The sequence below is a fragment of the Aspergillus brunneoviolaceus genome (assembly GCF_003184695.1).
Source record: "Aspergillus brunneoviolaceus CBS 621.78 unplaced genomic scaffold BO95scaffold_110, whole genome shotgun sequence".
Taxonomy (NCBI): domain Eukaryota; kingdom Fungi; phylum Ascomycota; class Eurotiomycetes; order Eurotiales; family Aspergillaceae; genus Aspergillus; species Aspergillus brunneoviolaceus.
In genome coordinates this window covers 1-25,803 of record NW_020290840.1, presented here as the reverse complement: position 1 = coordinate 25,803, position 25,803 = coordinate 1, and the positions used below count along the sequence as shown (strand labels likewise).

The following is a 25,803-nucleotide window of genomic DNA, read 5'->3' as shown; positions in this document are numbered from 1 at the left end:
GTGATATCATTTATAATCATGGTTGTGGAGCAAGAGGCAACCTTGCGCGTTTTGTGCGCAAAAGACTCTGAAGCTCTAAAGAACGCACAAATCGCGCATTCCAGAACGAGGCCCGGAGACGGTGGATGAGTAAGGAAAACTTCTATGCTGCAAGGCTTAATTGACCCGACAAACAGGTCAAGCAGTTAGATTCATACTCCGGGCTCAGTGGGCTATGCAGCATGAATAAAAAAGCAAAGCCTGATTCTAAAATTTGCGTCTTAGAGATGGTGTTGAGGCAATGAGGTTCCTTAGGGTGTTCCAGAGTGCGGAGGACTGAGTGGCAAAAAGCTTGAATGCATCGAGATCTGATTAGATTATGCCTACTGGTTCGTAGTGCTTACTAGGCAGTTTATAACGAACTTACAGTCCACCGCAATTTATCCTACCATACTACTACCCATGATCTTTTCGCTCGACAATACTGTAGACTAGATCGTGATTCAATAGAACATTGAAATAGATCAGACTCGCCCGCAAACGGCAGAAGGTGGGTCGCTTCGACCAAGAAAGCCCCTTTACAAATCAGCGCCATTATAGAGCGTCATGCAGGCTGGAGGATTCCCAGGTACTGTACTAGGAGCAATGAAAGACGATACGCTTGGTGGAAGCTTAGTGGAAAATGCAAAAGAAGAAGAAGAAGAAGAAGAAGAGAGCGGAAGGAGGATCGAACGGGAGTCATGGGAGAGTTTTTCAACTCTCTACGCGTGGACGCGACACGTGACCTTTCCGCTGGGCCACCGCGTCCTCCCCATTGCAATTTTCACCTCACTCTTTCTCCCCCCTCCATCTCCCTTCATCTCCAACCAGAACCCACTTATCGCGTCTTTCACCACTTTACAACGCGTATCGAGACGTCTTATCTTTTTCGCGATCTTACAGAGATATTCAACCAACATCACTTTTCTTCCCTGGCTGTTCGCATCAGCGTAACACAGTCATCGGTGCAGCTGCAAGATCTGCGCGGAGTTACCCCGCACCTCCCCTTCTATTGTCATCCCTTATTATCCATTTTTCCCAAGCTCTCTCTCTCGACTACCTACTCTTTCATACTCTCCATATTCCCCCGAACTCCGGCTTTGGTTCGGATCCCCGCCGATCATATCAACCATCTATCTACGCCAATTCAGGCATATGGCGTAACATCTAGCGCAGTTATCGACCTCGTTTCAAGCCCCTTGTCCCTTCTTCGCGGGGCAATCCCCCTCACGCTTAATTTATCATGTCCGTCCCAAGACCTGGAATGCGGCCTATGCCGCCCAGAACTGGCCCCAGGGCTCCCCCCATGGGACGTCTGGCCAGTCTCAAGCCAACAGGTTCAACCCCCATCAGGCGGCCACAGCCGATTTCCCGGCCTCAACCGGTCAGGCCGACTACCCATCCCAAGACGACTACTTGTCCTAACCCAGGCTGTCCGGCCCCTCATATCGTCGAGGATGACGGCCAGAAGGTCTGTTCCGGGTGTGGTACTGTCATTAGTGAGGCAAACATTGTCTCCGAAGTCACCTTCGGTGAAACGTCCTCCGGTGCTGCCGTCGTTCAGGGAACATTTGTCGGTGAAGACCAGTCACATGTTCGCAGCACGGGCCCTGGCCGGTTCCATGGAGGCACAGAGAGCCGTGAGCTCACTGAAGCCAACGGTAACCGGTACATCACGCAGCTGTCTCGCGCCTTGATGATCCCAGAGAGTGCCTCAAAGGCAGCCACTCAGGTGTTCAAGCTGGCCGTCGGCCTGAATTTCATTCAAGGTCGTAGAACCAAGACTGTTGCCGCGGTCAGCTTGTACATCGCCTGCCGCCGACAGGACGGCAACACGGTCATGCTCATCGACTTTGCTGATGTGCTCATGCTGAACGTCTTCAAGTTAGGTCGGACGTACAAGGCCTTGTTGGAGGAGCTACGCCTCGGAGGCACCATCTTCCTCATGAACCCCATTGATCCCGAGAGTCTGATTTATAGATTCGCCAAACAACTTGAATTCGGACCTAGCACAATGCAGGTCGCTAGCGAAGCTGTGCGCATTGTGCAGCGCATGAACCGCGACTGGATGACTACAGGTCGTCGTCCTGCTGGTATCTGTGGTGCAGCGCTGATTCTTGCTGCCCGCATGAACAACTTTCGCCGCACGGTCCGGGAAGTTGTCTACGTGGTGAAAGTCACCGAGATCACGATCAGTCAACGACTCAACGAATTTAGCTCGACCGAGAGTGGTGAGCTAACCGTCGATCAATTCCGTTCGGTCCAACTGGAAAACGCACACGACCCGCCCTCATTTGCTCGATCCAGAGAGGGTCGGAAACCATCGCGGTCCTTCAAGAGAAAACCTGCCGAGACTGCGGCTGAGATCGAAGGCGACGTACCTGAGGCGCAGCAGCCTAGACGGGTCGACTCCGATGGCTTCGCGATCCCCAACCTTCCCATTGACCCGGCGTTGATGGCAACCAATCTCAGCCAAAGACGGCAGTCGACTGCCTCCGTCACCAGCGATGCGACGTCCGAATTCGGAGAAGACGCCCCGGCAGGTCGCCCTAAGGGGAAAAGACCTCAACTCCCCCTTCCATCGGCCGAACAGGTTGCGTCTGAAGAGGCGCTTGAGAATGAAATGGCCTCCTATTTGACACAGGGCTCGAATATGGTCGAAAGCACTGTCATTCCGCCCAAGCCAGCAGTGTCGGACAGTACAGAAATTGATGCTGCCGAGTTTGAATCAGACCCAGAAGTGGCCCATTGCTTGCTGACTCCCGCCGAAGTCGAAATCAAGGAGCGAATTTGGGTGCATGAAAACAAAGATTACCTACGAGCACAGCAGGCCAAAGCCTTGAAACGCGCCCTAGCAGAAGCTGAGAACCAGCCTGGCGCCGACGGCCGAGTCAACAAGCCCCGGAAACGCCGCAAGGGAAGATTGGGAGATGTCACGTATCTCGAAGGAGAAGGAGAAGATGGCGATGGACGAAGTACTCGTGCCTCCACCCCTGCTGAAGCGACTCGGCGAATGTTGGAACGCAGAGGGTTCAGTAAAAAGATCAACTACCGACTTCTGGATTCTCTTTTCGACGATGGAGGCGCTGACGAATCTTCGAAAGCGAAGGCCGAGAGTCTCAGTCGAAGCCGAAGTCGTAGTCAGAGTGTGTTTTCGAGGCGCAGCGCTAGTATCGAACCTGAAGCGGTCACTCGGCGAGCTGGACTTGCAGCCGCTTCGACGGCATCGCCTTCTGTGCCTGCGGTGTCGTCCACGGTGCCACCTGCAGTGCGTGAACCCGCACAGCAAGCGACTCAGCCCGGCCCCTCAACCACCACAACAGAGAAACCGGCTGCGAACGAGGAGGCCCTGGGCCCTGCTGCCGGTGAGAAAAGTGGTTATTCAGACGACGAACAGGAGGAAGACGACTATGACGACGACGAGGACGCGGAGGACGGTGTTGAGGCGGCTTTCGCAGGACACTACGGAGACTACTACGATGAAGGAAGTGATTACTATGATAGTGACTGAGTTTAGAGTCAGGAGCAGATCATCTTGGAAACCGATAAGATATCCAGGGCATGTATATATAGCTAAAACAGAGCTTCCACTAGCTGGCAACGAACTAATAACTACCATTCCAGGTTTGATCAACCTATCCATAAAAAGTAAGAACCAATTCCAAGCCTAAGCTGAGCTGAAGAACTCAACGGATTGAATGAGTTTCAAAGTTCCTACTTTGGCCTAATCTGGACTGAGCTGAGGATTTGACCACCTTCCTGTTGTGTGAATATCACGTGAGACCAGAAAGTCTTGACAACAATCGCCTCGATCTTTCGTCTGTTTTGCTTGAGTCTGGCCAGTTCTTGGAATCAGTCTTAGAACTCTGAGGCTTGCAGCATACATGGGCGCAGCCTAAGCCTGGACGCCTCAAACGATAAGAGAGCAGCTCCTCGCCCATGGCCGTCATCAAAGCGTCCAAGAACTACAACGCTGGCTTCTCGGCAATGAGAGGAGGCTTCTTCAGGCAGAGGGACTCCCCAGAACCTTCTAAGCTCTAGTCAATACCAAGGCAAGGGGTATTTGACCTTGTTGGACTCTGAAAGATGCTGCCAAGGTTCACATTTAGGCAGCTGCTCCATGGAAACCCCTGCTCGAGCTATACCTTCGCTCAACACTTTTCCACTCGAAAGATTTACACTTCAAGTCCAACGTCAATTCTGAATCGGATGACCACGACAAATTGCTGGTGATCTTTGGTTACACCGTCACCTCCTTGAAACCGCGACTTCATGTCCAGATATAGCGTCGTTCCCAGTCGGAAGTCAACCTTCCGTGAGCCATGAGGAATGTGTGAGGCAGGGTTTCTCCCCGATACAGAATGCACGAGACAGCCGGATAGAATTACTGGATGTTACCATAATCGTCGTCTGACTCTGGGATCCTCGCACTATGGCTCCTGCCCACCGTACTTTTGTGGTAACTCCGGTATAGAGCCGAACCCTTTGGTATGGAGGGTCGTCGCTTGGTCTCTAAGAGGTTAGTATGGCCTCAGCTATCGGTCCCAGATTAGCTACTTGCTCCAGGGAAGTCGGCCAGCAAGTCGTCATGCTACGTTGGCTCTCGTGCACCAAGTCCATGTGTCCCGGATCCACAGCCAGCCCACTCCGCGTTGAGCCCCCTTACCATCGTCGTCAATGGCAATCCAGTCCTTCAGGACTACATACGTATAAATACTGCCTGAGATATTGACGGTTGTGCCGATTATCTGCGCTTGCTCAAGCTTGCCCGGTTCCTATTCTTCTGACTGGGATAATGGCAAAGCTCAACATTTATGGCCGGGGCTTCGGCCTTCGCATGGCTATCTTGTTCACTTGCCAGTTAGCGTTTGTTCTTTTCGGTGGGTTACTTCGAACTGGTCTCAAAAAGTGCGGTGCGGCTGACTTGGTTCTTGGTGTTTTACAGGTTACAATCAGGGGATATACTCGGGGATTGTGTCAAATGAGGATTTCCTTGCCATGGTGGACAACCCTGGCTCGGGCATGGTGGGATTCATAGTGGCCATATACAACCTGGGATGTCTGGTTGGGACGGTGATCTCCTTCCTACGGAGTGATAAGCTTGGATTTCGAAGGTCGATGTGGTTCTCGATGGCTGTGATTATGGTGTGTAAGTGTCTATATGTCAGTGACGAGGACTATGCTAACACGGACGAATCCCTTGTCGTGCAGATTGGAGGCACAGCCCAAACCTGTTCCTTTTCTAGGACTCAGATACTCGTGACCCGCTTCTTCACGGGCATTGGAACCGGTGTGATGACAGCAGCCGTGCCGGTGTATCAGTCGGAATTATGTGATGCACGGAAACGAGGAATGTATGTCTGCAGCCAGCCTCTTGCAGTCAGTGTTGGCATTTGCGTGGCCTACTGGTTCGACTACGGGTTGAGCTATGTCGACGGCTCTATCAGCTGGAGGCTCCCGATTGCTTGCCAACTTCTCCTCGCAGCTGGTGTTTCTGTTCTTATCCTTGGGTGAGCTCCCACTTCGTTAGACGTAGTTGGTGAAGACAGTGCATCTGACGATAGATAGACTCCCTGAGAGTCCCCGATGGCTGTATCGCCATAAAAAGGAGGACGCAGCATTGCATGTGCTCTGCGACTTCTACGACCGACAAGCGGATGACCCAAAAGTTATCCAGGAAGCAGAAGGAATCCGCCGAGCCATTGAAGCTGACAACGCTCGAGGGGAGTACAAATGGTCTCAGATCTTTAAGAAGGATGAGCTTAACACCGGTCGACGAGTCTTGCTGGCCTACGGGCTGCAATTCATTAACCAGATGGGTGGTGTCAACGTGATAGTCGTAAGTCGAGACAGCTCGAAACAACCACCATCACTACTGACAGCTTGCTAGACCTATTCGACAATCGGTAGAAGCCCAACATTCATCACCCACCCGCGCGATGGCTACTGACACTTTGCCACCTTAGTTCTCCAATATAACGTGGGTCTCGATGCCAAGCTCAGTCTATTACTGGGTGGAGTGATCGAACTCATGTTTGTCATAGGTATGTTCTCACCTTTGAGACCATGATTGGATCATCGGGACGAGGACCGTTAACCACCTGCACCCCAGGCTCCTTTTATCCCACCTTCTACGCCGATCGCCTGGGACGTCGTGGCCCAATGATGTGGGGATCGTTTGGCCAGTTCCTGTGCATGCTGCTGATCTCCATTCTTCTATCGTTCAAAGGTAAAAAAGAAAAGCCCCAGCCTCTTCCGTTGTGGATTGCCAAATCAGGCAAATGGTCGAACTATCAGGGATCCTAAATTCCGTCTTCCCAGGAACCGATCTCGAAAGAGCAACGGCCACGGCGTCAGTGCCATTCTTCTTCCTCTTCATGCTCATCTTCGGAGCCTCCATCAACTGCATACCGTGGGTGTATGGACCGGAGATCCTTCCCCTGCATGTCCGCAACAAAGGGTACGAAATGCTCCCGCCCCCAGCCCCAATGAAACTGTACCCACCACATTCCAGCCGGTGGCTCCCCTGCCAACTCAACTCCATCCCAGGAGGAAAGCTGGGAGAACGATAACGAGAGCTATTTTTAATCCCCGGTTCTAGGTCCGCCATCGGTATCTCGGCAAATTGGCTCTGGAATTTCTTCGTCGCCATGATCGCGCCCGTCCTCATCAAGGATCTGGAATGGAAGGGGTATCTTATCTTCATGTGTTTCAACTTGCTGTTTGTGCCGGTGAGTTGGTTGATCTTCCCCTATGGTTCTCTGTGTTTGGCTTGCGTGGTGTCCAGTCTAATGCGGGAGGGGCTGGGCCAGATCATCTATTTCTACTACCCTGAGACGGCGAACATGAGTCTCGAAAATATCGACCAACTCTTCATGGATAAGAAGCCGTACCAACCGGAAGGGTCGAGTGAGACTACTAAAGGATCGGTGACTTGCACGGAGGTCACGGAGATCAAGCCTGCGAGTTAAGTGGTGTTGAGGTAAGGTCCTCGAGGAGTGAATTGGATGTGAAAGGGCCTCTGTGTGGTGAGCAGAGATTCGGTGAGGCGGTGGGGGTTTTCTTGATTGAAGAAGGGGGGTAGATGTGAGATGTGAGACGATAGGATGTGCGTTGTTGATGTGAAGGGTCAGAGTTGGTTTGTCGTAGTTCAAGACAGTATTTAGCAAATAGTTTATATCCTGTAGAGCCAAGTACTAGACAAGTTAATAGTTCCACCACGGTATACACCGGAATGACAATTGTGAGGATGAAAGCATTGAGACATGTACCTGGATGTGTTGTTTGATTTTATGATGGTTTCCCTCTACTTATCCTCAGTCGCTGGCTTCCTCAGTATCAGTCGCGTCCTATACTAGGTAGAGGTAGTCTCTCCTGGCTACGACCTCTCATCTCCTCAGCCACCTAAAGAGCCTGAACGAAACGCAGAAAGTAGTCGAGAAAGTTTGATATATAGGCTCCCCTTCCTTGTATGATCTATAAACCATACTCCGAAGCCCCGTCCGAATATTATCCTGCAGTGCATGCATAACGCTGACCCAGCCTGCCCATCCATTCGAAAACCCACCTATCAGTTTTCTCTCCTGGAGTGTATCTATTATTCTCGTCTCACAATCGAATACATCCCCTTCTCTCTTCTTGAAGAAAGAGCAAAAGCATGTCCTGATTATAGCTAGACTTGGCTACTACCTTGGGATTCTCAGTCCAAGTCCATCCCCCCCCCGTGTCCCCGCCCCTTCTCCCTCCAGCTTCATGTTCATCGATGGCCTTGAGTACTGTCCTGTCCTGTCCTGTACTGTACTGTGCAGTATCAGGATAGATAACTTATAAGTCAGTAGGTACAGTGGGTAGGCATACTAGGCAGGCATAGACATGGGAAGAAGCTAAGAGCCAAGCCCTAACTAACCCGCTCCCCGTCCCCTTCGCCGCTGCCGCTGGGATGCAGGGCGCAGGGGTAGTTATATGATATTGTAGTGATGGCAAGTGACGTCGATTGCAGATCCTCGAGCTCCGACTCACTCATTATCTAACTTATAGGACAGTGCGTTCGTTTACAGCGCCTGAGAGAGAGAGAGTAGGTGATGATGGTTGATTGCGGGGCGGTTGATTGCGGGGGCGCGAGGGAGGGAGGGATAGTACATACGGTAAGTACATGGCAGTATCACGGTTCTTGGGGTGGTGCTTGAGCTTCATAGGCTAGAATACCAGCGTTGGGGCTGACTGTTGTCTATAGGCAGACAAGCCTTAACGGAAAGAAAAAGGAACAGGTCGAGCAGAGCCAACTGCTGCTGGTGGTTCTTGTTCAGCATTCGGCATGACATGACATCCTTGGGAGAAGGATGCTCGGTCAGACCTGACAGCAGATGCCGTCTCGATTACGGTGATTGTCATATATCTTCCTTTATGAACGGGTTGACTGAAGCGAGAGAACGAATTGGCAGTACTGCGAGATCTAGGCTACAATGCCCTGGGGAAATCGTAGGGCGGAGAGCGGACTGACCGCTCTTTCGATCTCGCCGCGACCCAACCATTCCAACCCAACCACCTTCCCCTCTTTCACTTTCTACACAACTTGACACTCGGCTCACCTTCGTCATTTCTTTATCTTTTCATATTTTCTTTCTGCTTTTTTCTTATGCCAAAAAGTGTTAAGATCATGTCGGATGTCACATCAAAGACATGTCAAGGAAACATCAACAAACGAGAAGGAAACGAAAAGAAACCAAAGGCAAATATGAAAAATACAGAGTCGAAATGCCCATAACGGCCTCCAAGTCCATGAGACCAGCCTTATCCCACCATGTCCTATACCGTCCAGTCCCGATACGCCGATGTCCAAGAAGAGAGAGAGAAAAAAAAAAGGAAAAGATTTCACAAACATATATCAATGAGATACGGACGGGCGTGATCGAAGAGAGGAATATGAAGTGCTGCCCGAAAACATGAGAATTAGGTTAGTCCGTCGGTGGTGCTTTTGCGTTCGCCTATTATCGAGGTCGTTGAATCGGTCTTTTGTCGGTTTGTACGCAAACTTTTGAAGATGTTGTCGTGGTTGCTGACCGGATGCTGCGCTGGCTTTACGTGTCAATCTCCATCCCCGTCCCCATTCCTACGCTGTTGTTCAATCCAGCACCAAGGCCGGTCTCAACCATGGTGGGCTGGGCACAGAGGGTTTGCAAGAGAGGTAGACCAGGCTCCTGCTGAGTAGCCCCAAGGAGGTTCTGCGGGGCCGCGGAGGGAAGGCTCTGAGCAGGCCTGTCGGAGGCGCTGAGAATCTGGGTTCCTTCGAAAACAATAGGGTTGGACCGCAGATTTTGGAGGCAGAGGTTCCAGTTAGAGCCCACCAGTTGAGCCTGAGTAAGGTCATCGCTGAAGAGGAAGAAGGCAGGCACGAATGCAGGACCCATGGGCGTCAGAGGACGTGCGGTCACGAGATAGGCGTTCAATGCTCGATTCTTCATGAGGATCTCGGAATCTATGAGGTATGCGGAAAACTGACGGTCGATGTACTTCTTCCAACCGCGCACTGCCGCCGCCATGTCTGAGTCTTCACTCACGATCCGCTGCCAACTGATCCCCAACATGCGGGTAGCGTCGTCGACTGTGGGCTCCTCTGGAGAAAGGCGCGAGCTAGCGGGAAGAATGCGACGATTGTCATCGGTGTTGCTGGTATCGTTGAGCCGGCTTTGGATGGAGGAAAGGGTGATGTCGTCCACAGTCGGGGCGGAAGGATCGAGGCGCTGAGACTTGCGACTGAGAGGATCAGCTGCGCCGGATTGGAGCATCTGCGATCGAGAGGACACCGGAGCAGAATTGTTGACAGTTTTCTCCGCAGTCTCCTCGTACCAAGTGCCGGTTTGACTTTCGGCAGAGATAGCCATCTTGGTACGAGGATTCAGCAGAACCATACCCGGGCCGTAGATGGGTTGTTCTGCTTCCTGCTTCGCGGGGGCTGGAGCTGGTACAACAGGTCCGCCAGAGCTTGGAACCTCATCGTCATACCCGACATCATCTCGCGACCTCTTGCGGGAGGGTCTGGCGGTGAAGGTATTGGATGTAGTTGCAAACGCACGGGTGCCATTCGCGAAAAATGGCCCTCGGTGTGCATCAGCGCCAGGATTGAAGCGGGACTGATGAGGATATTGAATAAAAGCGTGTTCCTGGGGAGGGGACAGGACCATGGCCGGGCCGTCGGAGAGGCTGTTGAGCATCATGGGACACATGACGAGCAGGGAATCGCCGCGGAACGCAGGAGACTACGAAAAGAGCTGGGAGACGGAATCTGTTCTGTCTAGTGAGCTGGACACAATAAGCTAGAACCACCTGTTTGAGCGCAAAGATCCGGGCTGTGAAGGAATCTAGCCCTAAGTGAAGGAGGTAAGATCGAATAGGTAGGCCGCGAGGAGATAGTGTAAGGAAGAGACAGGATGAGAAGAGAATTGAAGGATTCAATCAGAGTGAGGCGAGATTGAAAGGGTGCGGGTGAATGTAGTAGATGATGTGATGAGGAAAGAAAAGGAAGAAGAGATGGATGGAGGAAGGAGAAAGAGAAGAGGAAGAGAAGACGGGAAGAGATAACAGAAGAGAAAGAGGGAGAAGGTAGGGTTATGCGAGACGGAGACAGGCAGCCAACAAGAGACGGAAGAATCACGGGGTAGAGAAGGAGAAGGAAGAATATGAATGGATGAGTGGATGAATGGGTTAAGCGACGCGTGAGAAACCCAAGAAAGTGAGAAGAGAGAAGAGAGAGGAGAGAGGGAGAGCTGAGAGGAATTGGCAGTGCACGGGAGAAAGAAAGATGAGTGCTGCAAGTCAGTGGTGAGTGCAGGTGAGTGCAGTGCAGTGAGTGCTGACTGCTGACGGATGCGGAACCAGCGATTGCGATGCGGAGAGATTCCATGAAGAGCAGGATTTGCCTTGTCTCAGTTACTGCACAATACTGCACAATACTGTAACATGGGGGTAACTTACCCTTTCTGATGGGGGGTGGTCTGCTGGGATCAGCGATGGTCGGATTCGCGTGTGACGGTACGGTACACGGTACAGTACACGGTACGGTACGGAGTACAGCGACAGAGTCTGGGCTGAGGCTAGGAGGCCTCAGGGATCCACCCACCCTCGGATCAAGCAGCTCAGCAGCAGTAAGGACGGAGCCATTATTGGTCAATGGACAATTGCCTGGGGCAACCCATCCATGCAACTGAATTGAACTTGGGAGTGGAGATTGAGAGTGTTGGCTGTCCGTGATTGGATGACAGCGGCTACTCCAAGAAAAGGCCAGTCCGCGCGTCGCAGCCCTGATCTGAGGTCCTTGCCCGGGCCAACGCCACCGCCTACCATTATTGGCTTGTGCCCTGAAAGGACATGATTGGTCTACGGCCAAGTGCGGACAATCCACCTGCACCTGCACCGAGACACTCCCCCGGCTCGGAGAAATTCTCCCCGCCGATCACTATCACCATCACCATGACAATCTGCTCAACACGAAAAATGGAACCTCTATTTGGCTTGTATAACAGGGTGATGCTTCATCATGTAGTAAAATATTGGGGGTGTCAAAAAAAGAAGAAAAGTGAAAAAAAGGTATAGTCACAAGAAGGTGGTGTCAAACACAAAATAGATATCGAAGGGGAATATGAAGCACAAGAGGGAAATGACCAGACAGACAAGCATCCAACTCCAGTCCCTCCTGCGAATTAGGCATTTCGCAAACATTTGTTCATCATCGCAACCCACGAAACAATACACCAAGCAAATTCCCTCTAAGATTTGAAACACCAGGATTCAGAAAAATGTAAAAAAAAAGAAGACCGAAGAAATAGTTCATAGGCACCGGAAGATGAGCGCTTCCGAGCCCTGAGCTTTAGGCACAGGCTACATTCCCCGCATGTGGCCGGCCCAGACAACCCCATCACCCTCCGGCATTTCCATCCCAAACGGGAACATTATCTTAGGCCAATCGAAGCCATGCATATCCAAACATGAATTTTTTCCGAACAAACGGATGATACCGGGAAATTTTTGGCCTCCGTGTCATCGTCCCACGAACAGGCCGTGAGCACCACAACGCAGATTGAATAACGGACTCAGCGACCTCAAGCGATACCACTATCATAAAGGCAGGCGAGAAACTGCGCGCGAGCCCCTCTAAGCATTGCCAGCAGTGGCTCCACCGAGCATTCCCTTGACACTGGCGACCTGCTCGGGAGCATAGCTGGGAGCCATGGATCCCATGAGCAGGAAGAAGATCAGGAGACCGGCACCAATGATGATGAACTTGCGCTGAGCGGGGTGAGTGACACCATACTCGGCCCAGGCGCGGTTGGCCTGACCAGCATACTCCTTGATCTTGTCGCCGCCAAGCTTGTAGTAGACGAGACCGACGAGGGCGATGGAGTAACCGAAGAACTGGAGGCCAGTGACGGGAGTCTGCCAGATCATCATGGAAGCGACGACGAGGAGGATATCCTTGAGGACACCGCAAAGCGTCATCACAAGCGAAGAGGTCTTGCCAATCTGTAGGCGGGCGTTAGTAGCTAGACCAGATCGACAAAAGGACGATCGCGACTTACCAGGAAGACAACGGAAACGTTAAGGAGGAAAGCAACGACAGCATTGGCCAGCAAGGTCCACACACCAACGTTATAGACGTGGGCCATGGTCAGGTTGGGAACCTCAAGGAACAAAGCGGTGACGCCATTCATGACAGCACACACAGGAGCGAAGTAGTAGAGAGACACGAGAGGATCCATCTTGTACTCGGCAGAGCTGAGCAGGCGCTGGACCATGACCAGACGAGTAGCCTCGAAGATGATGCCGCCAATCTGGAACAGGAAACCAATCATGACGAACTTGATCTCACCGAAAGAGGCAATGACGACACCAACGACAATGATACTCACGTTCATGAGCACCTTGTAGTTCACAGGAGCCATGCCCATACCCCAGGTAGCGAACAGAACAGCAACAGGTGTAGTGGCCTGGAACTTTCAATCAGCAATCCGATCGACCAAAGATGAAGTATAGTCAACGAACCTTGAGCATCTGGATGAAAGCAACACTCAGGTACAAGTATGTCACGTTACCGCAAATCAAGCTCAGACTGAAGAACAAGCCGATGGGAACGATAGCGCGGAGATAGACGCGACCAGTCATCTTGACCGTCTTGCGGCCGTCGAGCAGAGTGGTGGTGCGAGCGAGGAGTTGGGTCATGAAGGTCGCAAAGGCCAAGTGCCATGTCGTAAGGATGATAGGGAAACCTATGATGGCGCAAGTCCAGAGATTAGTCGGGGAAGTGCAGTGGGGAGAAAATCAAGGTAAACTCACGGAATTGAGCATAGTCAAGGATATGCTTGTTGAACAAGATGACACTGGAACTCAAGGCGATCCAGACGCTGATTGTTCATGAGTACCACTGCGTAGCAACAGCTTGGAGTAGTTCTTGAGCAACCTACCTGACATAGACAGCCGGGTGGAAGGCAGGCTTGGGAGGCTCCGACTTATCAACGGCAGGGTTGACAGTGGGCAGAGTAGGCTCCGGACGAGAGACCTCACCGGAGGTTCTGACCTTTTCACCTTCAGAACTCATGGTGAAGATTGGAGTCTGGTCGGATAAGAAGCGTTGGAAGTCGAATGGGCGCGGCCGTAAAAGGCTGCTTTGTCCAAATTTCGCGGATGCCAGGAGTGATAATTAAAACAAGGGAAAAGGAAAAAGAGGTGAGCGAGGGCAGCAGGGAGATGGTCTGCGATCAAGATGATTGTTAACGAATGAGATTGGAGTTGGTCCGAATAGCGATAAGAAGAAAGAAAAAAGAACTGAAAGGCAAGGGGAAGGACGGCAGAGGTGTGAAACTCAATATCTGAGGATGGAGGGAAGAAAAGAAGAAGAGCGTGGAGGAAGAGGGGAGAGGAGGCAGGGAAGGGGAGGGGGGGTAGTGGACGAGAGGAAGAGGGCTGATCAAACCGAACGGATGGACTGGGGTACGTATGTGTCTGGCTTGTCCGTCGAATAATAAGGATGATATGGGATGGGTGGTTCGGAACTGGTTCGGGATGGGGGAAGATTCAGAGGGGGGTGGGCAACACCTACAGCTTGTTTCTTGTTGGTTCGCTCCCAAGATAAGTGTGAAGCTGTGAACACGGCACGGAGAATTGAATCTTAGCAGGGGCGAAAGAGTAGAGCGGAAGAGAAGAAGAATAGACAAGGAAGAAGAGAGCACGGAGACTGAGAGCAGAGAGGGCTGGTTAGCTGGGGATTCCGCCTCCACTAAGTTGTTGTTCGGTGAAGTGAAGTTGGAGAGCAGAGAGGGAACGGATGGAAAAGGGAAAGGGAAGGAAGGGAAGGATGGGGCGGACCAGTACCTTGTCGGGGCTCCAGTGAGGGAACTGGAAGTCAAGCTTCCCATCCAGTTCCATCCACTGCCCGGCACCCACTCTTCCCTTCCCAAGTTTAGCGGCCGGCCCTGCAGTCTCCGTTTCTCGTCGCTGCAAGCATCCTGCCGGAACTGCAACTGTTCCTGATTTACTACCTATAAGTCACCGCCTATACTACCATGCAGTCACAATGCATTTGTCTCTAACATCGGCGATGTTCCTCTCAATGGAACCTATCAATTACATTGAAATGTTACCATCATCATCCTAATCCCGGGTGGATAAAGAAGCGCACACACACACACAGAAAGCCTTGATCGAATCAGAAACCTGGACAATATAATCAAGTTAATCAAATATTAAATGAATAATGACCGACCCTGGCGGCTGGTGGTGGTCGGCCTTTTTTTTTCTGATAGACTGGTACCCTAGTGTAAGCCACCAGGATTTATTATTAGATCTCCAGTCCCAGGCTCTCAATCTATCACGGTCTATCACTTGTTTCCCATGACTGCCTCATTCACCTCACTGGTTCTGACGGGCGATTTCGAGTTCTGGCCTGAGTTGAAGAACAATTGAGGGGCCAAAAGAGAGAAAGTGGAGTGTGGATGGACTGGGTCCAACTCACTGAACTGGGAAAGGATCAATACCCGAGGAGGAAAGGTGGCGTGTACTGAATAATACCATTACTGTGTTCTACATCGTTACCCCTATATTTCCCAATCCTAGCTCAGTGTTAGATACGTATCAATACCCGTATGGTAGAGACAGGTATTGCATATCTTCTCTCCTCCGCAGTGGTCTCGATCTTTTGGAGTGCATCTCCATCGATTCTACATTTCTTCGACAGAACCATTTCTGGCACATCCAGGGTATTGCGGCCTTCGGCAAATGTTCCTTACCTTTCTACCATCAGTCTCTACCATGTCCAAGAGTACGAAAATTAACGGGGTCTCGATTGACTGTCCAACCACCCCAGTGGGCAGGCGATCCATGAAACTGCTGTGGGGCGAGGCGATTGTTCATCTCTCGTGGCGATAGCTGGCGGCGAGGACCACTGGTGGTTGGTGTCAATCTCCAGGTCCCCACACTGCATCAGTAGCCCCTTTTCCATTCGCCTTCTCTTCAGGTCTGAGAAAGCGATTCGAATTCCAATGTTCAGGACAGTCAGCCATGAGCCATCCAATACGAGATGGAGAAGTGGCTGCGACAAAGTTTTCTTCCCTTTCTCGATCTGACTTGCGTCGTGCCTTGGGTGAGGGTGTGCGATGAGCCACCGATGCTCGTCCCGACGGCTACAGGGCAAAAGACGTGCCCTCCCTGAAACAATACAGGGTAAGTAGGGTTGTGTCAGATAGAGGCTGCAGGAGGATCCAATCGAAGAAAGAACATCAACCGAGTGCTGATCAAAATTTATGGCTTCTGGTTTGGCACCGGCCGCATTACGCAAGCAGCCCACTAGCCAAGCACTATCTGACCCGCGTTCAGCGGCCACTTGTCCATAGCGCTGCCGCGAAGGTCCCTTGCCGGTGGAGAATGCGGCGATCGGATGGCTGAGGGCCTGACGACATCGTCATGGTTCAATGGCGTGGGTTAGAGACGGGAGCCACCGGCGACTTGGCTCCCTCACCCACGAGGGTCCTATTGTGTACTACTTAGTACAGCAAGACCGGACAGCAACTGCTGCAGTTCTGACTACAATGACTGTCACTAGCTTTGCTATGCCTACGGGCTGTGAGACGTGCACGCGGAAAGTTTGTTCATGTGCCGTTCCGCCCCAAAGCCACGATCCTGTCGCGGCTCTTCTGACGACAACGGGCGGAGAGAAGAGCGCCCCGGCGTACGTCAGACAGACAACGAGATCAATGCCAAACAGGCGAGTTGTACCCGCGGGAGGGGCCAAAATGAAGCTTTTCTCTAGTGCATTGATCCCTGGGGCCCTGGGTGGATGAGAACTCCGTTGGCTTCCCTGGGGTCCGCGACAGGTTCTCGAAATTTTGAGATGTGTATCCATTGTACGGCGTATACTGTATAGGAGTGATGACCGTTAACCTTCAGTTTCTGGTAGAAGATCCCCATGGTCCTTCCTCTCTCAGCAGGCTCCATCAGTGGACCCTGCCAGATTGCCGGTCTCTGGTTCAGCTAAGGTGTCGAGCCTGAAGGGACCGAATAGGGGACGATCCCATTGCCGATGTCTATCGATGACATCCGTGTTCCTCTCTCGGCTCTACCTAAAGTACCGTCCGTACTGGACGTCGTGGACTAGCCCTGAGTAGTGATGGACCGCAGGTAGTACCCGACGGGCCCTCTTGTCACTCATGCGTGGTTGTCCCATACATCAGGGTTTTAGGGGAGGGGATACAGATCACTACTCTTCGGGGTAGTTGCATGCTGATCGGATGCTCATCGCTGGTAAACAACCGTGCTTTTGGTGACCTCTGTGGAGGTCTCTCCAGCAGGACAGATCGGAAAGGATGTGATGAAGGGCCGATATTCGTAACATTTTTTATACTCCGTACATTGTGTGTATGTGGTACGAGTCAGGAACATGTATCAGAGCGTCAACCTCGACAGGCAATGATGGTGACCTAAACGTGGTCTGTGATTTGTCCGGGAAGCACATCACTCTTGACCGGGGAGCTTCTTAGATGGTTTAGTAAGATGATATAGACTAAGTGATCAAGTCGAATTCGTCCGATTCCGAGTTACTGGGTAGTTATATCAACTTGTTTCATCTCGGGAATGAAGATTGCCGGGCCAAGGGGCACGCCTTCAGTGGGATCGATGTCATTAGTAGATTAGAGAATTTGCATGGTAGGGATTAATATCGACGGATGAAGTCGGGGCCTGCCGAGACAATGCTTGGAAAGAGCGAGGGCGGGAAGCTTGGACGATAACTTAGTTAGATCAGGTCACGGAGTACTCCTCCTCCTAGTACTGAGCACTCCGTAGCGTTAGCCTTAAATGAGATGAGGCAGAGACCGTCCAGAACTGCCAGGTGTATCATAGATCGGGCTCAAATTGCTGATAAGAATTGCAGATAGACAGACCAATTGCATGATTGACTTCTAATTGCATGTCTTACATGGACTCGCAATTTCTGCCCCCCAGCTTGCGACGACTGGGTGGGAAGAGTGGAAGAGTGATAGTACTGGAGTGCACCTAGTAATATGAATATCAGCATGGGTGTATCCATATCAGCATATGATGGTTGTCTGTTTGGCGACGAACCGTAGGACGGAGCAGGCACACTAACCTCGAACCAGAACAAGTGAGCGGAGCTTCCCCCTTTTTTTTCGATCTTCCTTCGCCTTTTGCCCCTTTCTCAAGTTTGACGGAAATGGGTCCAGCCCGTTCGTTCCATTTGCCATTGATGTCCCATTCGTTGCAATCTCTCATTAACCTCTCATTGTTTGGCATTTTTATGTATTTTTATTTAGGGCCTAAACTTGAAACAGATCCTTCCCGGCAGCCTGAGCCTTGAGGCCTCTTTCCTCTTTCCACCCCCCCCCCCCAACTCCACCCAAACCCACCCACCGCTCACTTTGTCACGTTTCGTGTTCCCCGACCGGCGGCGTTGCGTTTTGATAACAGCTACCTATACCTTCCCCTCCCCGCCTCGCTCTCCCTCACCGTCTTCTTCTTCTCCCCTTCTCTTCACTCTTCAACCCTCCCCTCCCCCTCCATCCTCGCGGCATTCTCTCCCTTCTCCCTTAAATCCAAAACTGCAGTCCTTTCCCTGCAGCTTCACGATTCTTCTTCTATGCTGAGCCTCGCCCGCAAGACTCTGAACCGCGTCCCCAGCTTCCAGGATATTCTACAAGGCAGGATGACCCACCCAGACATGTAAGGAGTCCTCCATGAGCTGTTTCCCCCTCCATCGTTTGTCGCAACTGGATTCATGAAGCTATATACTTACACATGGTTGTCCATAACCTACAGTTCCGTTGACGTTCTCGTCATTGGTGCCGGTCCTACTGGTCTCGGTGCCGCCAAGCGTCTTAACCAGATCGTACGAACTTCCGCATTCCACCACCAAGCAACGAAATCGCCAATGCTGACGCCAAATACAGGATGGTCCCTCTTGGTTGATTGTCGACAGCAACGAGATCCCTGGTGGTCTTGCTTCTACCGATGTGACCCCCGAAGGCTTCGTATGTACTCCGCTAGAAACTTCCTACACCCTTTCGTGCAACGTCCTCGACTAACCGCGATGGCAGCTCTTCGATGTCGGTGGCCACGTTATCTTCTCCCACTACAAGTACTTCGATGACTGCATCAACGAGGCTCTTCCCAAGGACGACGACTGGTACACCCACCAGCGTATCTCCTACGTCCGTTGCAAGGAACAATGGGTTCCCTACCCCTTCCAGAACAACATTTCCATGCTGCCCAAGGAGGAGCAGGTGAAGTGTATCGATGGTCTGATTGACGCTGCTCTCGAGGCTCGTGTGGCCAATACCAAGCCCGCCAACTTCGATGAGTGGATCGTCCGCCAGATGGGTGTCGGCATTGCCGATCTTTTCATGAGACCTTACAACTACAAGGTCTGGGCTGTGCCCACCACTAAGGTGAGTCAACGCATTTAATGGCACAAGTGAACTCGATTGCTAACAATTGAGAACAGATGCAATGCGCTTGGTTGGGTGAGCGTGTCGCTGCTCCCAATGTCAAGGCTGTGACGACCAATGTCATCCTCAACAAGACCGCTGGTAACTGGGGTCCCAACGCTACTTTCCGTTTCCCCGCTCGTGATGGTACCGGAGGTATCTGGATTGCCGTCGCCAACACTCTCCCCAAGGAGAAGACTCGCTTCGGTGAGAAGGGCAAGGTTGTCAAGGTCAACGCCAACAACAAGACTGTCACCCTCGGCGATGGCACCACCGTTGGCTACAACAAGCTCGTTTCGACCATGGCTGTCGACTACCTTGCTGAGCAGATCGGCGACCAGGAGTTGATCGGCCTTACCAAGCAGCTCTTCTACTCCTCCACTCACGTCATTGGTGTCGGTATCCGTGGTGAACGCCCTGAGAGAATCGGTGACAAGTGCTGGGTAAGAGATTCACATTCGCCAAAATAAAAAAGAATCTGTGCTAACAAGGATTTCCGCAGCTCTACTTCCCCGAGGACAACTGCCCCTTCTACCGTGCCACTATCTTTTCCAACTACTCCCCCTACAACCAGCCCGAGTCCTCCAAGAAGCTGGCTACCCAGCAGCTTGCCGATGGCTCCAAGCCCAAGAACACCGAGCCCCAGGATGGTCCCTACTGGTCCATCATGCTGGAGGTTTCCGAGTCCTCTATGAAGGCCGTGAACCACGAGACCCTCTTGGCCGACTGTATCCAGGGTCTTGTCAACACTGAGATGCTCAAGCCCACCGATGAGATCGTCTCCACCTATCACCGCCGCTTCGACCACGGCTACCCCACTCCCAGTCTGGAGCGTGAGGGTGCTCTTACCCAGATCCTGCCCAAGCTTCAGGCCAAGGACATCTGGACTCGTGGTCGCTTCGGTAGCTGGCGCTACGAGGTCGGCAACCAGGACCACTCCTTCATGCTGGGTGTAGAGGCTGTTGACAACATTGTCAACGGTGCTGTTGAGCTGACCCTCAACTACCCCGACTTTGTCAATGGTAGACAGAATACTGAGCGCCGCCTGGTTGACGGTGCCCAGGTCTTCGCCAAAAAGAACTAAACGTGCGCGAAGTGATTATAGACGACACATATTTAATACTTTGAAATGACCGGGGGATCAAAAATGATACACAGGGAGTCTGATTTTTTTTGTCCGCCCATAAACCCGCTGTTTTGTCCCCATTTCATATTCCCCTTTTCTTTGTTTATTTGTCTGCTTGAGAGCGATGTACGGGAGATATCTGTGCTGGCATCTTTCTTGTTCTGAGTGATGGTGAAACAACCAGCTTTTCTCTTCTTCTACATTATTTGCTAGAATATCCCAAGATTTATGAATGAGCAAGAATTCTTAGACTGTTATGTTCCCGAAATGAGCTGTGATATGCGACAGGTGCTTGTGATCTCGCCCATCTATATTTAGATGCATGTCATTGCCACTGGCCACCTCCGGCTGGGCCCTGATCGGCCTTGATTTCGGGACCAGTTTGAAACATCAGTCGGGTGGACATGAGCTTGTCATTCGCGTGTCTCATGTGAGACGTCTTTTGCTATTCTCGGCTCAACCGCGGTGCCTCGATGCACCGATAGATGTTTCGCATCCGGCTTGCCCGATCAAGCCATCTGGTGTGATGTGGTGAGTCGGTGGTCTGTAAACACCGCGACCCGAATTTCCTACCGTGACTCTTAGGGGGGCGTATCAATCTATCTATATCAAACCAATCGGCCTTACTACACTACTCACAGTCAGTTGCAGAGACCCGGGCCACTGCACCGATGGATCGTGGATCGACCCCCAGTGAGCGAGACCTAACCCTGCCCTGCAACAAAACAAAACTCACAAGTGTTCCACCGAGAATCTAGCCTCCATTATTTGTAAGGCTGACCCTGTCCCCCATGACCGCGCAGCTCTAGCCCCAAGTTTTAGCCCAGCGCAGCTCAGCTCAGCTCAATCTTTCGGTCGGTATCATGCCATGCGTCCGTCATGTGTACTCTGCCGCTTCTTTGCGTAGCTTGGCTTGGGAGGTCTAGCTTGTAGACTAGGTAGGTTTTAGCTGGATTGGTTGTTTTGGCTGTGCGGTGCGATGCGGTGCGGTGCGGCGTTGTGCTGTTGGTCTTGAGTATAAATGTGAATGGAGTTGGTACGGTGGGTGGGTGGTTGTGGTTGTGGTTGTGGTTGTGGTTGTGGTTGTTATTGTAGCTGTCTAGTTAATGCAGTCGAGGTAGTACCGGTATGCTTTTCCCTGCTGTATGTGCATGGGTCTAGGAGGAAGATGATATGATACTACCTACCGTACTCCACAAGATTAGGTTAAATCCTACAGTTCCATAATTCGAAACTAGAGATTAGTCTTATTTTGTTTGATTGTCAGTTTATCGATCAATACCTTGTTACCTATTCGACGTTGAACTCCACCGTACAGTAACCACCGGTAGTTATACCTAAGGTACTTGTAGATAATTGTTAGCCTCAGGTACTCGTAGTTATTCAGGCACCAACCCACCAACCCACCAAACCATCCCAATCCTAAACGAACCTTAGCCCGGCTCCACCGCCGCCGACACGGTGGACCAAACAATCAGGAATAGGAACCCGAACTTTGCACCAGCCAGTCCTACTCGTAGCAGGCTGACAGCCCACCGGGGACGCGTAAGTGCTTTGTTGCCATCGGCATCAAGACAAAACCGCAAAGTGCATGCAAAGTCTACGGGGAGCAGAGGAGCAGTGTTGACGACACCACAGCCTGCGATGGCGAAAGATTGGGGCCATTGTCTTTACTTCTCGTTATCTTTTTTTTGGGTCAATAAGAGTTTCGGAGAACATTCTTACTGATCACCTCTATTGAGAGGTTGTTGTCGTGGCCTGATAACGTGGACTTGGAACCACACTAATTACAGTCCGTCCCCGAGTCTTGGCCTCAGCACCAAAGATAGAAATAGGGCAATCCCTGGACGACTGCTAGACAGTGGGCACAACTGTGCATGTCATAAGGCAGTGCACCAAACCAAATCTAGCATGACATACTGATGTCCTGTTTGCTACTGATTACTTCGCATTAACAATTCCATTGCCAGGATCTGCACAAGTTGAGTGTTCGCACATTGTCCCAACCAACGCCTTTGCTCCTATGTATGCTGCACTGTACCATACCATCTGAACGAATTATTGCATGCCAGTAGCTGCACCTTCAAGCTGACGTACCTCTCCGCCCACTGTTCCATACTCGACAGCCAAAGGAGCGCATCCGACTGGTCAGCCACAAGCTTGTTGAGAGACATGGCTCCGCTCTTCCGAGGGGCAAGGTACTCGTAGCTCTCACTCCACCAAATCTTTGAAGTCCTCTGACTCTGAGCTCGCGAGCATCTGGTACATCGCCATGTTGACGTACTTTTCGAAATTTGCCGCCTCTACCTCAATCGAGTGGAGGGCCGCTTCCCGATGCTGTCCAATGGGAAATCCCATCAGAGGTCTTCTCAGCGCACGCCTGAGTGCGGGAATACGTACATCTTCCTCTTCCTCGCAAGGGTGGGCTTGTGTGGCAGACATTCTCGCACTCATTGGTTGCATCAGGGTATGTGACTTCCCATTGCCAGAAAGGGCCAATGATTGAGCAAGTGCTGTGGGCGTCGCGAATGCAGACCTTGGTGGCTGATTTTCCTGACGGAACTGGTGGATACAGAGAGATCAGCCCTGCGGCTGTACAGACTCCTTAGCTTCCCCATGAATAGACCTGTACTTACCTCATCTTTGCCGGCAATGGTCTTGGGTGGATCCCCGTAGCCCTGGCAGGAACCGGTTCCAGGAGCTCGGTCTGGCACTCGGAGCGATTGGCCTATGTCTGTCTGGGCACTGGGTGACAGCTTGTCAATAACAGCAAGGTTGATTCCTTTCAGTTTCACCAGCTTGGTTGGACGCTGGGTGTTCTCAGGGCCACCATTGTCATCCGGACAACCGTGCAAGCGTGCTTTTGTCGATCGAGAATGAGGACGAGGATCAGGCTGCGATTCAGTGACGGAAGTTGCCTTATCATCTAGAGATGTGGGATTGTGGGCTCCCAGCGCGCAACTGTCACAGCTTGGCACAGCATCACCCAAGAGGTTACTGGCCCGCTGGCCGCGTGTTGGTCTTTTTGAGGATCGCAACTTGGTCTTGCCACCATCGACCATTGTGTCTGTGATCGATGTGCCTCTGAATTCCTCTTTGTCTGTCAGAGAAGGTGAGATGGGCTTTGTGCTTCGTCCCGGTTGAATTGTTACCAAGGAACGTGGGTGATTCTCGATATCCGATTTTGTGCCACGTTCTTCGTCTGCTGCGTCCAGGTTTGTATGGGTCCGATTCAGGTCCACTACATCTCAGCGGCACATCAGCCTTATTCTCTGAACAGGCCACAACTTGTGGTCCGCTCATTCATACCTGACTGCTGCGTTGGCTGTTTCTCAAGCAATAGATTGGTGAGAAGATTAGTGAGAAGCACAGCACGAGTGTCTAGCGGTTCTGGAAGAAAATTTGTAGAGAATGAGCCCGATCGATGGTTCAGAGAACAAGAATCAAATGAGACAGGAGTCTGAGAGCAAGGCCTGGGAAAATGTGTTTCACCTGTGACATCACCCCTGACACTGTTAGACACCGCTGTGGGTGGTGTTAAACAGCCAGACAAAGAGGTATCTGGATATTTATAACAGCCCGGTGAATATCGATTTGCTTCTCCATTTCGACCCCCTAAGGAGGTGTCCTGGCCTTCTATTGAAAGCCGACATTCACCGTGCACATCCACATTTTTCCCAGCGGACCTTGCCGTCTCTAATGACAAAGCGGATGGCTGAACAATCACCGGCGAGCCTGTGTCTTTTGTCGACGAAGGGGAAGCGGATGCCCCTGGTGGGCACTCAGTCCTGGTGTTATGGTCTCCTCCATCTCTGCCACGCGGCGACGAGCCGTCTTCAAGAGCCTCGTCTGGAGCCGAATAACAAATAGAATCTGGCGGCGAAACGGACGGTGCGGAGAAGAGGTCCGAGTCAGACTCAAGAAAGGTATCGTCCTCGCCATCATCAAAGCTGCCGTCATTCAGATATTGATCGTGTTGGTGCCATTCCGCCAGGCGACTATGGCGGTTGAGAAGCCGCTGGAGGTGATAGCGTAGGTCTCGGTCTCCGAGGGTTATCCGAGTGGGCTTGTATCGGATCATGGCTCTACCTTGGAGGATTCCGATTATCTGGTGTGATTCTTACCTCGTTCTTCTTGGGGGATGTTCGGATTCAACTTCCGATGTGAGATTAGGCTGGGGGGTATTTTGTGCTACATAGTAATCCCATTTTTTTCCAGGTGAGATTATCTCCTAGGTATACTATCATCTAGTCTGCGGAAAGTACTGAGTGAGAGATACAGCATGAATCAAGGAAGGAGCAATGTGGTGAATGGGCGGTTGCTGCCTCAAGATGGTAAGTCATGGTTGTGGCTGAGTGTGTGTAGTGTGAGTGAGTAGTTCAGACAACTAGATGTCTTGAATCTTGGACAAATAGGCACCAGTCCGACGATCCGGCGATGGATCGAGCAGGACAGGAACGAAATCTATTTTTAAACTCCAACTTATGAACGGTACGAGCTCTGCGACAGAGAATGTGGTCGCATTGACTTGTGGACTGTGAAGAACCCGGAACTTGTTCTTACTGTGTTACCTAAAACCTACCATGGTATTTATCCATAGACCGGCGCAGATAATCATTTATGATGAACTTCCGGCAAAGCCACTAGTCATTGATCATTTTAATAGCTTATCGAATGGGGTCTACCAAAGAGTATCAAATAGGTGCGCATCTAGTATCAAGCGCAATGGATTGGTTTGGCAATTGACAGGGGTGGACCTTTCTGCCTAATTAAAGATGGATGGACTGACTGGGACCTCATCCGATATCATTATGGACAAGATGAAAGTGTTGCTAGACAAGAAGATAATCTAGGTTTAGGGAACAAAAGTCATGTTCAATAATTTAAGAATGGTAGTTGTCGAGTAGTTGCAAGAATTCATAATTGCAGAGCATTCGTAATTGAGCGACAGAGTCAAATTAAGGTGAGGTGGTGGTGTTGATGATAAGTAAGATGGATGTATGTTCCTGAGGCTACCATCATCACTGTTGCTGTCAGCCTCACCCATCATCCTTCATCCATCATCCATCCTCCCATCATCTTCCCATCTTCCCATCTTCCCCATCTTCCCCATCTTCCCCATCTCTCTCTTCCTCGTCCTCTTCCTCTTCCTCATTCCTCTCAACCTTCAACAACCTCCTCTCCCTCCCTTCTCTCCTCCTCCACACCACTATCCGAACCTCTTCTCTCGTTCTTCCAATCCCCTCTTCTGGCGCAGATCTCTCGCTTGTTGTGCCTCGATGCCTCCCCGTCCGTATCTTCTCCGACCGCCGCCATAGTTCACTCACCATCCCCTTCCCTCGGCCGCCCTCTACCCCCCTCCTCTCTCGCTATCTCTCCCTCTTGCTCTCGTCCACTCTTTTTATTTTTCTGGACCTTCTCCTGCTGCTTCCTTTCCTCTCCTCAGGCCTTCCCCCCGTCTTCCTGTTTTATCCTCTTCATTCTCTGTTTCATCTTGTTGGTGGTGGGTGCCACGGTGGTGCCTGACCCAGAACATAGTGACTGTTCCCCCTCTTCTCCGTCTTCCATCTCCATCTTCGCTTTCCCCCCCCCCCTCTTCTTCCTCCCCAAACTTCACCTTCCCCAATTCCCTTCTTCCCGCCCGCAACCCCCTTTCATTCCGCAACACCTCCCCCC

The 25,803-nt window shown here is 51.5% G+C and overlaps 5 protein-coding genes across 5 annotated transcripts; 3 read left to right on the top strand and 2 right to left on the bottom strand.

Moving 5' to 3' along the window:
- Positions 1 to 840: 840 nt before the first annotated feature.
- BO95DRAFT_477451 (transcription factor TFIIIB subunit BRF1) lies at positions 841 to 7,149 on the top strand. The gene is made up of 9 exons (XM_025589985.1): positions 841 to 3,152; positions 4,964 to 5,163; positions 5,230 to 5,528; positions 5,587 to 5,861; positions 5,985 to 6,062; positions 6,131 to 6,247; positions 6,340 to 6,478; positions 6,620 to 6,749; positions 6,831 to 7,149. Exons 1-9 carry the CDS (start codon positions 1,262 to 1,264, stop codon positions 6,987 to 6,989), a joined length of 3,288 nt encoding a protein of 1,095 aa, XP_025436622.1. The 5' UTR covers positions 841 to 1,261; the 3' UTR covers positions 6,990 to 7,149.
- Positions 7,150 to 9,029: 1,880 nt separating this feature from the next.
- On the bottom strand, positions 9,030 to 10,619 carry BO95DRAFT_29400 (uncharacterized protein). Its single transcript, XM_025581733.1, has one exon. The coding sequence runs from the start codon at positions 10,239 to 10,241 to the stop codon at positions 9,096 to 9,098; it is 1,146 nt and encodes a 381-aa protein (XP_025436621.1). The 5' UTR covers positions 10,242 to 10,619; the 3' UTR covers positions 9,030 to 9,095.
- A 1,501-nt stretch (positions 10,620 to 12,120) lies between these two features.
- Positions 12,121 to 13,717, bottom strand: glfB (UDP-galactofuranose transporter). The gene is made up of 5 exons (XM_025581732.1): positions 13,473 to 13,717; positions 13,345 to 13,412; positions 13,054 to 13,277; positions 12,591 to 12,998; positions 12,121 to 12,534 (listed from the first exon to the last, which is right to left on the bottom strand). Exons 1-5 carry the CDS (start codon positions 13,604 to 13,606, stop codon positions 12,166 to 12,168), a joined length of 1,203 nt encoding a protein of 400 aa, XP_025436620.1. The 5' UTR covers positions 13,607 to 13,717; the 3' UTR covers positions 12,121 to 12,165.
- A 4,196-nt stretch (positions 13,718 to 17,913) lies between these two features.
- BO95DRAFT_401053 (protoporphyrinogen/coproporphyrinogen oxidase) lies at positions 17,914 to 20,391 on the top strand. Its single transcript, XM_025583857.1, has 6 exons — positions 17,914 to 18,237; positions 18,334 to 18,403; positions 18,465 to 18,545; positions 18,612 to 18,962; positions 19,019 to 19,444; positions 19,504 to 20,391. The coding sequence occupies exons 1-6, from the start codon at positions 18,155 to 18,157 to the stop codon at positions 20,083 to 20,085; spliced, it is 1,593 nt and encodes a 530-aa protein (XP_025436619.1). The 5' UTR covers positions 17,914 to 18,154; the 3' UTR covers positions 20,086 to 20,391.
- Positions 20,392 to 24,675: 4,284 nt separating this feature from the next.
- Positions 24,676 to 25,769, top strand: BO95DRAFT_448184 (uncharacterized protein). The gene has a single exon (XM_025587796.1). The coding sequence runs from the start codon at positions 25,128 to 25,130 to the stop codon at positions 25,443 to 25,445; it is 318 nt and encodes a 105-aa protein (XP_025436618.1). The 5' UTR covers positions 24,676 to 25,127; the 3' UTR covers positions 25,446 to 25,769.
- The last annotated feature ends 34 nt before the right edge of the window (positions 25,770 to 25,803 follow it).